Source organism: Brassica napus, chromosome A2, assembly GCF_020379485.1.
Source record: "Brassica napus cultivar Da-Ae chromosome A2, Da-Ae, whole genome shotgun sequence".
Taxonomy (NCBI): Eukaryota; Viridiplantae; Streptophyta; class Magnoliopsida; order Brassicales; family Brassicaceae; genus Brassica; species Brassica napus.
This window is the reverse complement of record NC_063435.1, coordinates 20,700,159-20,713,005: the sequence shown is the minus strand read 5'-3', so window position 1 is coordinate 20,713,005 and position 12,847 is coordinate 20,700,159. Positions and strand designations below refer to the sequence as shown.

Genomic DNA, 12,847 nt, shown 5'->3' with positions numbered 1-12,847 from the left:
AGTAGAAAGTAACATATGATCAAAGCAAAATTTATCTATACTGTAATTGAAGCACCTTTTTTATTCTGAATAGTGACAGTCAAATAAAATGTGTGGCAACTGGCGCTCATGCTTATGCCTTCCGGGATGGTCTTGAAAACATGAAGGGTCGTGGACAGGTGATTGTGGTCCTTAATATGTGGAGGGTCTGGAAATTTTTGAGTAAGTGTAGTTTAGGAGTATGTGATCTCTGCAAAATTTTTGAGTAAGTGATAGTTGAGTAAAACGTTTACTAAACTCATTTACACATGTTATTATGGTCCTCCTGATCTATGGCTTGAGACCGAGGGTGGATTATCTGACTTCAGGTTCAATCCGCGTTTGCCGGAGGTTGAGGAGTTCAAGCGGTCTCTACTACGCAGTGACCCTTATGTTCAACAATATGAGGCTGTAGGTCTTTTGTAAATCTTGTTGTTCTCAATGTTCTCCATCTTCGTACTTGTCTTAAACTTGGTGAAACTTTGTTTAAATGTTGGTGAAACTATGTCAAATGTTGGTGAAACATCGTGGTTTTACTTTTTTCAATTTTTCAACTTCAAAAAAAATAGATGAACTACAAGTTCGTGCTCGTATAAACTAGTAAGTGATTTGTGTTTTCACTTAATCAATTGTCCAACTTTGTAAAACTTAGACAAAGTTAAAATTCGTTTTCGTATAAATAGGTCAGACTATGTTACTTTCACTTACTCAATTGTCTAAAGTCGTAAAAATTATAGAAACTTTTTCGATAGATCAAACTAAATAGTTATCCAACTTCGCATAACTTAGGAGAAACTTACAAAAAAACTTAGAAAAAACAGAAAGTAGCTGGAAGTCTCTTAGGAATGACTTCTTATACATCATAATTCCTAGAATTAAAACGACAGCAAGAATAACACAACCTCCTGATATCTTTATCTTGGGCTCCATTATTTTGGGACCTTCACTGAGTTCACTTTCACTCTTTATTGTTGCTTTGAGAAATTGAACTTCTTCTTCTAGCATTCAAACTTGGTGGTCCAGATGTTGTATCTCATCGGTGAAAGCTTCTTCAACCCATTTGAAGACGTGATTGTCGTTCTCAAGCTACAACGGATTAAACGTACCATTAAAAGAAGAACGAGTAAGCCTTCAATAACAAAAGCTAAACGGATGTACCCTGAGTGATGCCGCATAGATACACCGATAATACCGACGATATGGGTTTTGATTGGTTTTGGAGATAAGTTCGGTGATGCCCACCCCACACCAACACTTACTAGGTATTCCCGGAGTTCGTACTCGTCTCCGACCACCGGTCGTGGAAAATGAAGTGGACATTTCCACTATTTCTCTCTCGGGGTTGGGGGGAGTTCGAATGTGAGGGAGATAAATTAGGGAAGAGAGAGAAAGGAAAATATAGAGAATGGGGAAATAAAAAGGTCTTTAATACTTCGATTAAACGATTTTGGGGTTTTATCAAATTGGGAAGATGGAAATTCGAAATTCGAAAAGTTGGGCGGGAAATTTTGTCCAAGGATTTTCGTGGTCGAAGTTTCACCAAGTTTTTAGTTTTACAGAAAACATCAAAGTTTTTTTTTTTAATTATTTCCATTTATATTAGTTATACTCTACTTGAATGACTAATTTTATAGTTATACCAATTATATTATGTTTCCTTGGTTCATTTCTCATACAATCATGTACACATAAACTTGATTACCTACCAGTACCAAATTTTAAAATCTGGCGATATGAGTATTAACAAAAAAGCTATGAAAACTCAGTGTATTTCCTAAATGATTGCTAACAAGCAATGAAATGAAATTTTTATAATTCTGTTTAAATCATAATTTGAATAATAAATCATCATCTCATCTTATTACTTCCATGACTTATTAACAAGTTTAGAATTTACAATCATATTACTCAGTTTCCCTATCGTAGTTATACCAGTAAAGGAAAAAAGTTTCACTTGGTTGTACAACACATAAATACAAATTTCACCTCACAACGTTCCCATACGATAAAAACATCAAAACTGAAAGCGAAAGGCTTACAACCCACTTCACATCAAAACTGAAAGCAAAAGGTTTACAACCTACTCCTCTTCTGTTTCTTCTGGAGGTGTTCATCGTGTTCCAAACTAGTGCCCACATTCTCTTCTTCTCCATATCCACTCTCACGCTCGCTATAATTCCTACTACATAAGCTTTCTCAAACTCTTGATAGTTACTCGGTTATTTGAACTATTTGCAATTCTTGGATGTTTTCCACATGCAAAATCATTCTTCTTTGCTCTCTATCCACTGATGTTAGATAAACAAACACATCTTCATCATCCAAAATATATGATTGCCTTTTAGGTCCACTACCAATGGAATGTAACCCAAATTGAGCTTCTTCGTTAACGGATCTATTCCCATCTTCCTGCATATCCTCTCCTTGAACAATGAATAAGTGATCTCCTCCAATGATGATGGCTTAAAGGATATAGCATACAAACGAGCATCGGTTGGAATCCATTCATAATCATCTCCAGCCTTCGAATAATGTCCATCATAATCGAAGTGTATGTTCGTCGAAAAAAATACATTGTCTGCAATATAAAAAAATTAAACCATTAAAGTTATACATGATTATTCTGTTATAACATTAAAGTTATACTTTGTTATACCATTTTACAGAGTTTTGTCAATAATCAGCCCGTATAATCTAACCAAGTTTCTCCAAGTTTCAGAGTTCTAGATGTTTCTCTGAAAACCAAATAGTAATCAACTTTCTTTAATTCAATCGTCCTTTCATTCCTGACATTCAATCATACAATTGTTGATTATCCAATTGAGTAATAGACAGACCATCCACACTTTATGATCCTTATACACAAATGAATAAGAAATTTTCCATTACTACGAATCGAGTCTTCAGTTCCAAATTGTAATCAGCTTTGATTCCCGACATACAATTATACAGTTGTTGATTATCGAATTTCCTAATAAACAGACCATCCAAACTTTCCGATCTTCGACTAGTTCATACACAAATATGAAATCTTCTATCCAAATCGGAATCCCTGTGAATTGAGTTAATCTTTTATGAGTGGTGGATGATGATTCTAAAACGATTTGAGACATACCCTGCAAAACGGAATCAATAGCTCAATGATTCAGCATCCAAGCGACGAAACCGAGTTAGCAATTCGATGATAGCGAGGAACTTGGAAGAACACCACGACGAGGACGAGAGAGGATCGAGGGCAGTGGAGCCTCGAGAGAGGAGAGAGAGAAGAAGAATTCGATTAATTAAGTATTTCATTAATTTAAGTTTAAATCAGTCAGGGACACTTTCGACATTAACCACACTCTTATAGAGTATCAGAATAGACAAGAGTACGTCAAAATTCGTAAGAGTATGCCATAATACTTTTTTCCTCATTAAGAACATCTGAGATTATAATCCAATTTACTTAGAACTGCCTTATGTCTATCCGGTACTATGAGAAGCGCAAGCTATTGAGACTTCTTCAACGTTTGGTTTGGTATGTATAAGTAATGGTTAGAGAATTGATTTCATTCTTTATACTAGGGTTTATGTAAATAAATTTAATATTTTATCAGTTATTTTAAAATTTCTTAAAAATAGATAAACGCAAAAGGGTTAGTACTTGAGTAGGAGGCTACCAGTTAACATGGCAAACATTTAATTAAAAGACCCTCCTTTGTCTCTACTTAAGAGCCAAAATTGCCCCTTTCCCTTGACTTAATTCCAATTTAAAACAACTCACAGCGATGGCTCATCTTTGGTCAAAATCTCACACGCTTCTTTTTTTGGCATGCTCTTGAACACGTGCTCTCGTCACTCTCTCTCAAATGAGCTGGCTCAAGAACAAAAAGGCTCCTTTTAGGAAACTCCCTCAAATGTCTCTCTCTCCTCCACTGCCTATAAAACTAAATCATCTCCCCCACTTGAGCTTCCATCTCAACACAACACAAGAAAACCTCCATCAGAGAGTGAATCACATACACTGTTCAAACACGAATTGGGTTTTGTCTAAAATAAAATACAATGGATTTCTCCGGCATGTTTCTGACTTTCTTCGCGGCGGCTCTGTTTCTTTGTGTACTCTGGTTTATAGTTTCCGCCGTCGGATTCCGCCGTAGCTCCTCCTCGAAACTCCCACTTCCTCCGGGAACAATGGGTTACCCTTACGTCGGCGAAACATTTCAGCTTTACTCACAAGACCCAAATGTCTTCTTCGCTTCAAAACAGAGAAGGTCTAATTTGCACCCCCAAGCAATCAAGTTTTATTCTCTAAAAACAAAAAGTTGACTTTTTATTAATCTTTATGGTAAAAACAGATACGGATCGGTGTTCAAGACTCATGTACTGGGATGTCCATGTGTGATGATCTCAAGCCCTGAGGCAGCGAAATTCGTATTGGTCACAAAATCTCATTTGTTTAAACCAACTTTTCCGGCGAGCAAAGAGAGGATGCTTGGGAAACAAGCCATCTTCTTCCACCAAGGAGACTATCATGCTAAACTCAGAAAGCTCGTTTTAAGAGCTTTCATGCCTGATTCAATCAGAAACATGGTCCCTAACATTGAATCAATCGCTCAAGAATCACTCAGTGCTTGGGATGGAACTCAGCTCAACACTTACCAAGAAATGAAAACAGTAAGCGCCCCCACACCTTTCAATCTCTTTAAAAAACAGAGTATCCCCTGTTTTTGTTCTAAAACAGAGCATCCTCTGTTTTTTTTTGTATCAACAGTACACTTTCAACGTGGCGTTACTCTCGATACTCGGTAAAGACGAAATCTTTTACAGAGAAGATCTAAAACGATGCTACTACATTCTCGAGAAAGGCTACAACTCGATGCCGATTAATCTCCCGGGAACGCTATTCCACAAAGCCATGAAAGCTCGCAAGGAACTAGCTCACATCCTCGCTAAGATCTTAACGAAGAGAAGACAGAACCCATCAACGCACAAAGATCTTCTCGGATCATTCATGGAAGACAAAGAAGGATTAAGCGACGAGCAAATCGCAGACAACATAATCGGAGTTATCTTCGCGGCAAGAGACACGACCGCGAGTGTGATGACGTGGATCCTTAAGTACTTAGCAGATAATCCAACTGTCCTAGAAGCTGTCACGGTAAGTACATATTTTTCAAAAGGACACGTTAAGATCTCTCATAAAAGGAGTGGCAGTTTGGTAAATTAACAGGGTTTTATTGGGTAAAACAGGAAGAACAAATGACGATAAGGAAAGGGAAGAAAGAAGGAGAGAGTCTCACTTGGGAAGATACAAAGAAGATGACACTAACTTCTAGAGTCGTCCAAGAGACAATGAGAGTTGCTACAATCTTATCTTTCACATTTAGAGAAGCTGTTGAAGATGTTGAATACGAAGGTACACGCATATATGAGATCGTATTTATACCACCAAGATGTTACCTATTTTTAAATATGCTAAAGTTTGAATCATTTTTTTATCAGGATACTTGATACCAAAGGGATGGAAAGTATTGCCACTATTCAGAAATATTCATCACAATGCTGATTTCTTTTCTGATCCCGGAAAATTTGATCCATCGAGATTCGAAGTTGCGCCAAAACCGAATACATTCATGCCATTTGGGAGTGGGATCCATTCATGTCCGGGCAATGAGTTAGCTAAACTTGAAATCTCCATTCTAATCCATCATCTCACCACTAAATACAGGTTGGTTACCTATGAAAATCATGTCTTTTTAACGTTGACTTGAAAATTAACTTTTTCGAAATATTTTGGCTTATAAATGGTGTTTTGGTAATTTTCAGGTGGTCAATCGTGGGATCAAGCGATGAAATTCAGTATGGACCGTTCGCTCTTCCTCAGAATGGATTGCCTATTGCCTTGGAACAAAAACCATAGGCTGACGTATGAACAATTACGAGAGTACACCAATAAGCTTTCTAAAACTAGAAAGTGAGGAATTTAAAGAGAATTTTTACTTCATGGGCTAAAAAACAAAAATGTAGAAATGAAAGAGAATAATTAGGAAAAATCCCAAATGGGACCCCCCAAGTGTACATACATTTTAGTTATTTTTTTATTATAATTTCTAGTTCAGGTTTAGTCATTGCAGTGAATTAAATTTGAGATTTGTTTTTGTTATGTCTCTCAAGTTGTATATCCTTATGTTATCAATGTTATGAATACAAGTTATGGAATTTTCAAGTAAGAAGTTATCACTTTCTAATTCCAGCATCCCAACCCTAAAATTCTCTCAAAACAACGGTCAAACACTAGAAGTCCTTTTCTCCAGATTTGACTTCTCTAGGCTTCTTCATTGGTTGTTGTTCCTTGTCGATGCCAAAGAGGAACCCTTCTCTGCCGACGAGGTGGATTGTTATGGATGTGAAGTGTGGTGTTTCCATATATGACAATTAATGATTTTTAATAATAAAGATTTTATGAAAATAAGTGTGTATTATAATTATATTTGTTTAATTTTAAGCTATTAAAATAAATTAAACAATCATAGTAACCATATAATAAAAATTTAAAAAATTATTTATATATTATATTTTGAAGTTTTAAAAATGAGTATAAATTACTAAAACTGTTAAAAGTTTCACATTCAAATTTTGTGATCTATGATTTAAAATTTTTGTTATGACATGATACAAATAATTAAAAAATAATATAAGTTGAAAGTCTCATTTAATAAGTATCAAAAATAAAAAATATATAAATATATGTATCATTTTAAATTAAACTATATGTCATATAAAAATACATAAATATCTTAATTTTGAAATTTACTTTGAAAATTTTTTTGATAAAAATTTTGAAAAAACGTTGACAACTTAATTTTTTAAAATATTATAAATTACTTAAACCATTGATCCCACGGTGAAAATTTTGTTATCACAAATTTAGACTTTTTGCTATAACATATACAAATAATAAAAAAAATATGAGCAAAATGTATCATCAAATAAATTTTAATATTAAAATATATCATATATATGTTACTATCATTTAAATTTAATTATATATCATATCAAATAGAAAAAATATTTTATTTATTTATATGTTCGCACCAATTTAATTATATAAGTAGTAGATAATGATTTTTTAATTATTCAATATATATTTATTATTTCATAATATGTTATAAATATATAATATATAAAATAATTTTTATATATAATGTTCATCCCGTCCAAGACGCGGATCTTAACCTAGTAGAATAGTAAAGCCGATACCAACCAGATTTCGATTTAGAGTGAAAACTCATCATCAACATGGGCGTAAGCAAGATGAAACTTAGCTGGTCGGAGCTTTGTCCTGATATGCTGCGATGTGTTTATGAACGTCTCAGTTTCACGGATCTAATTCGAGCTAAATCAGTTTGTTCGTCGTGGCACTCAGCTTCGAGAGGCTTCCTCCCTAAACGCAATCAGAATCCATGGCTGATTCTCTTCCCGAGCAATGGCAGCCACGATAGCAATGGTACTTGCTTGTTCTTCGTTCCGGAGGATAAAGACAAAGTCTACAAAACCAGAGATCTTGGTGTTGACTTTGCTCGGATTCGTTGTCTTGCTACTTACGGTAGCTGGCTCTTGATGAAGGACAACCTGTGGAATCTCAACGTTCTGAATCCCTTAACCGGTGAGAGGATTGACTTACCTGCACTTACAGAGCCTGTAGTGCCTGAAAGATTTAGACCAATGTTGAAATCTAGTTTAGCTTGTCTCTGGATTGACGAGAAAACCAAAGATTACCTAGTTGTCTGGACGATGGAGCACTTCCTGGTCTTTACCAAGAGAGGGATTAACAAGTGGCGAGGGTTTTCTTCTAACTACGTGGGAGGGACCACGGGGTATGTACAAATGGTCTACGATCACAAGGCTCAAAAGCTCTATGCCCATCGTCTTTGTTATGGTGACATCAAGATCTGGTGTTTCTGTGGAGATGATGAGCCGCAAGAAGTTTTTGAAGCCGAGTCTGCTTGCCTTACTGGCTTCAGTTATCGCGATTTCCTCCCTAATAGGTGGCTAAAAAATGGTTTTGACTTTGAAAAAGAAGCAGGTTTATTCACGGCTGAGTATGTTAACGGCTGGATAAATATTGCAATCACGGTATCGGGACAAGTCCTCAAGGTATCTACTGTAGTGCAACGCTCCAAGAGATGGCTTTTTCGCATTCACCAGATATCTCATGTGACCAAAAAGTGGAAAGAAATTGAATCTTTGGGAGAGGAAGCATTGATATTAGACATGGGTATCACTGTTGTCGCCAAAGACATCCCAGGGATCAAAAGAAACTCGATCTATTTCAGTGGCGTTGGTGATGGCAGAGAGGACCCGGACAACATTTTTGTCTTTGATCTAGCCACCCAAAACATCCAACGTCTGCCACAGTGTGTTTTTTCTCCCATTCACTTCTCTGATGCTCGATGGTTCTTTCCCGGTTTAAGAAATTAATCTTCTTGGTAAAAAACCTTTTCCTCTACGTACTCATCCTCCTTTGTTTTATTTTATACAAGATTTGGTCTCCTGATTTTTTTTTTTGGTTAATATTAATCGAAAACAGTAAGAACTTTTAAGGAGGAGAGTTTGAGAAGGAGTTTTGCATGGCAAAATAATACTATGAAGAAATAAGAACATACTAAATTTGTGCTTAGAAAGCGCGGATTTATTTGTTTTTCATTTATTAATCGAAAGCTTATTTACAAATTACCATTATTTTTGCTTCGAACCATAACAATTGAGTTTTTAGGTTTTTATCATTTGTTTTTCTTTTCTCTTCAAAATATAGTATTTGTTCGAAATATGTAGTTGTTCTATAATAATGTTTGATTTTTAAGATTTGTTTTCATATTTGACCTAGATTCATGGTTGAACCTATAGACCCGATACATTGTATAATCCAGTTCAGATTTAATGAAAAATTCGTTAAATTAAAATTCTGATATAACCCTGTAAAAACCCAAAAACTCACTACTAGCTTGCGATCTGATACCATTGATCCGATTACAAAATTCTGATAGTACTTTTTTAAAATATTGATTAAATTACTCATATATTTTTTAATATTACATAAATTAGTGATTCCTTAGAATTTGATAAAAACTTATTATGTTATCCAAATAAAAAATGATAATATAAAAAACCTTATTGATATGAAAATATTAGTTTATTTTCGTTATTAATAACCTATTATAAGTTTGTGTTTTTATTTTAGATTTAAAAATTGATTTTAAGATAGTTTTTAAAATATTCTAGAACACTCGTAATTTCCATATCAATATTATGTATAAAATGATATTATACATGGAAAAATGATATTCAAAATTTCAAATATGTATATGATATATGGTGTAGGATATAGGATTTTGGTTTGTATTGAAAATCTGTATAATATTCAAATGATATATTTTGAATATTGATACGTATATTTAAGAAAATAATGTTTTCACATTTCTTAATTTATTTATAGTTCATAATATATTTATACTTATATTAAATATAAAGTTAGTATATCTTTTAAATATATATATATATGCCCATTATTTATAGATCAATTTAGGTGTATCTGTAGGTTCAAAACCAAAAGACTTAAACTAATGAATTTTATTAATCATTTGTAAAAATAAGGATATTTTTGAGAAAATTGTAATTTTCATTAAGGGTATAATTTGGGAATTATCCTCTTTTAATGGTATTGATGTAAACGAAAAGTAGTTTACTGCATAAAGAAATTTTTTTTTTTTTTTGTCAGCACATAAAGAATATTCATGAGGTTTTAAATTATGAATCAAAAACTATATATTTTGAATCTAAAGAACATGGGCCTAGAAAAGGCCCAAATATTCTCAGTGATGGATCAACGGCTCAGAGATGATGACCCCCTCGCCTTTAAAAACCACGACGGAGACGAACTCGAGCTATGACAGTTTTGAGAGAAAGCTAGAAGAGAGCTTTTTCAAATAAGAAGAGAAAGAGCAAAAGCCCTAATCGATTACACGCGCTGATTCCATTGCTAATCTCTAAAATGGCGAGTGAGAGTTCCCAATCGTCGTCGCCGTCGCCGTCGCCATCTCCTTCATCTTTACCTTCTCCGTCGCCGGGCGATACGTTCGTAGGGAGCTTCATCAGTCTAGTTTCTAAGTCCGAGATCCGCTACGAAGGCATTCTTTATCATCTCAACGTTCACGACTCTACGCTAGGTCTGAAGAACGGTACGGACTCCAAAACCTAATGCGATTTTTCGGATTTAACCTAATTTAGATTTACATGTTTACCCTCGGACTAGAACACTATGTTTAGGCTTGTGTATTTTGAATCTGATTAGTGATCTTGCTCTCTGAACATTCGTTTATAAATTAGTTTTAGTTCAAGTTTGTGTTGAGAGAATGATAATGCTCTTATGTTACTTTTTTTGAATGGTTTGTTGCAGTAAGATCTTGTGGAACAGAGGGGAGGAAGAAAGATGGGCCGCAAGTTCCACCCTCTGATGCTGTTTACGATTACATTCTTTTCCGGGGAAGTGATATCAAGGTTAGTGTTCATCCTCTTACCTACTTATACACGATCACTACAGAACTTTGAAGGTTAGTTAGAATGATTTGTGATGAGTACTTACGTGTTTGGTGTTTTCAGGATCTGCAAGTTAACCCTTCTCCATCTGCACAATCAAGAAAGGATATTCAAAGTGAAAAGGACATCAATCAGGTAAAGACATTCATGTGAAGCGTGGATAAAGGATAACTGTCGGTTAAGATGATTGCGTGTTAATATTTTTGTTTTTTTATTTTGTTTTGTTTACAGTCCTCTCAGTCTAGGCCAGCTGTGAGCTCTCCGCCTACTGGATATGATAGAGGTTATGGTTTGGGGAGAGGAGGACAATGGGTCCATTCACCTGCTTTGACTAGTAAACCGGCTCCTACCACACTACATTCACCGGCTCCTTTAGGTGATGGAGGAAGCTTGACAGAATCCCCAGCGTCTATGCCTATGCCTATGCCTACGCCTTCTTTTGTGCAAGGAAACAAACTAGCTTCTACTGGAGTCCCTCTTGGTATGATGCAACATGCAGTTTCATCATCCTCTACGAAGCATAATGATCAAGCACAGATTGTAGATATGTTTGCTTCACCAATTATGGGATTAGTAGATGATACTACGAAGGTTGTCACTCATACACCCGACGTTGCTTCTAATCTATCATACTCTTCTAACCCCTCTCCCCTTGGTCAAGCACAACACCGTACTCCACCTGGCCTTGCTTCTTCTGCTCCGTATATTCAGAACACTTACCCCATTGCACCCCAGGCTGTTGGTAAAGATGTCTATGACTCTCAGATAAACCATCGTAACCGATCTACACCTTATACGTTACCAGCTGTGACTTCTGATTCAGCTCCTGTAATTCCTGATCCTTTATCGAGCTCGCCTCAGTCATTCTTTGGAATGGAGTTACTGCAATCTAACACAGCATCAGTGGGTGTGCCTTCTCGAAGTCTTGCTACCACACACCAAGCGCCTTTGCTGCCTCTTCCGGTTTCAGCTCATCAGGTCTTTCTCTTTCTTTCTTAAAGTTATATTTCTATGCATGATTTATCACAGTTATGGTGAAGTTTCTTCGTGATCATATTTGTTCTTAGATACATGATCTCATATATCAAGGGCCATGACTGTTTTTATCTTTTGTGAAATATATGCTATAGTTTTTAATTTAGTTTGTTTTTTTCTGGTTCTAAATGTGTTGCAGTCTTGGATCCCTAGTTCTAGCGCTGAGTTCAGTGAAGAATTTGATTTTGAGGCAATGAATGACAAGTTCAATAAGAGTGAACTATGGGGCTTTCTCGGAAAAAACAATCAAACTAATCACACGGAAAAGACTGCAGTTGAGCCAAGCGAAGAAGGGAAAACAAAGGTATTCATTTCTATCTTTATCAAAGTGAAAGAGAGATCTGATTCTCAAGGTCTTGACGTTATCTGATAATATGAAGCAGTCAACGTTTTTTTTAACTTGTTGCAGGCTGCTTATAAAAAGGATGACTTTTTCGATACAATCTCGTGCAATCGACTTGACCGTACGGCAAGAAGCGGACAACAACAGCAACACATCCAGTTTCCGGAGCACATGAGACAAGACCCTCAGGTTTGTTTCATCCTTAAAAGTTTTGAAGATTTCTCTTCCTCAAATTGCAATAGTGTTTAGTTTTTGAAACCTTTTTGCTCTCTTCGTCGTTATTTCAGGGATTTGGTAACCATTTTCAAAGACCACTTCAACCACAACCGGGTCAGGGTGCATATCTAGCTGCACAAACCAATTACCATGGCGAATATAACAACAACAACAATGACTACTCAAACTCGGGTTATGGTTACTACTCTGGTGGTGGGAGGGGACGAGGCAGAAACACACATTTCTAAACTGATGAATTTATGTCTTTCTTAGAGAGGGCTTTTGTTTGCACTTCCTTTTCTCACCTCTGTTTTCGATTTCAGCTTTTAGGGTAAAAAAAACAGTTTTAATGGTAGGCATATCATATTGGCAAGTTCATGTTCTTTTTTCTGTCATGATGAGCTTTAGCCTCAGGAGAGAATGTTGTTGGTTCTCCTATGTAGTGAACCAAAAAAAAAAGTACTATTTGTATCTTTTTCGTATTTGCAAATCATTAAATATATAATATGTACTAGCTATATTCTTTGTTATTTAACACTTGCAAGTTAAGAATTTCTTCTATATAGCGAAAAAGCACATTAGACACTATTTATATATTAAGTAGAAGATTCCTTAAAGATCTACGAAGCTGTATAAAACTTTATACAATTATGTATG

At 35.4% G+C, this 12,847-nt stretch overlaps 3 protein-coding genes across 3 annotated transcripts; all 3 read left to right on the top strand.

The window, feature by feature from the left end:
* Window positions 1–3,869: 3,869 nt before the first annotated feature.
* LOC106425473 (abscisic acid 8'-hydroxylase 3) lies at window positions 3,870–6,226 on the top strand. Its single transcript, XM_013866207.3, has 6 exons — window positions 3,870–4,271; window positions 4,356–4,674; window positions 4,772–5,158; window positions 5,251–5,416; window positions 5,503–5,728; window positions 5,827–6,226. Exons 1-6 carry the CDS (start codon window positions 4,063–4,065, stop codon window positions 5,918–5,920), a joined length of 1,401 nt encoding a protein of 466 aa, XP_013721661.1. The 5' UTR covers window positions 3,870–4,062; the 3' UTR covers window positions 5,921–6,226.
* Window positions 6,227–7,229: 1,003 nt separating this feature from the next.
* Window positions 7,230–9,790, top strand: LOC111212324 (F-box protein At2g05970-like). The gene has a single exon (XM_022713836.2). The coding sequence runs from the start codon at window positions 7,300–7,302 to the stop codon at window positions 8,479–8,481; it is 1,182 nt and encodes a 393-aa protein (XP_022569557.2). The 5' UTR covers window positions 7,230–7,299; the 3' UTR covers window positions 8,482–9,790.
* A 139-nt stretch (window positions 9,791–9,929) lies between these two features.
* LOC106425474 (decapping 5-like protein) lies at window positions 9,930–12,708 on the top strand. The gene is made up of 7 exons (XM_013866208.3): window positions 9,930–10,238; window positions 10,457–10,557; window positions 10,660–10,731; window positions 10,828–11,574; window positions 11,771–11,935; window positions 12,041–12,163; window positions 12,262–12,708. Exons 1-7 carry the CDS (start codon window positions 10,052–10,054, stop codon window positions 12,436–12,438), a joined length of 1,572 nt encoding a protein of 523 aa, XP_013721662.1. The 5' UTR covers window positions 9,930–10,051; the 3' UTR covers window positions 12,439–12,708.
* The last annotated feature ends 139 nt before the right edge of the window (window positions 12,709–12,847 follow it).

Coding starts and splice junctions, on each gene's coding strand:
- LOC106425473 (XM_013866207.3), top strand. CDS start 4,063: ATGGATTTCTCCGGCATGTTTCTGACTTTCTTCGCGGCGGCTCTGTTT. Junction 5,159..5,250: donor CTGTCCTAGAAGCTGTCACG/GTAAGTACATAT, acceptor TGGGTAAAACAG/GAAGAACAAATGACGATAAG. Junction 5,729..5,826: donor CATCTCACCACTAAATACAG/GTTGGTTACCTA, acceptor GGTAATTTTCAG/GTGGTCAATCGTGGGATCAA.
- LOC106425474 (XM_013866208.3), top strand. CDS start 10,052: ATGGCGAGTGAGAGTTCCCAATCGTCGTCGCCGTCGCCGTCGCCATCT. Junction 10,239..10,456: donor TACGCTAGGTCTGAAGAACG/GTACGGACTCCA, acceptor GGTTTGTTGCAG/TAAGATCTTGTGGAACAGAG. Junction 12,164..12,261: donor ACATGAGACAAGACCCTCAG/GTTTGTTTCATC, acceptor TCGTTATTTCAG/GGATTTGGTAACCATTTTCA.
- LOC111212324 (XM_022713836.2), top strand. CDS start 7,300: ATGGGCGTAAGCAAGATGAAACTTAGCTGGTCGGAGCTTTGTCCTGAT.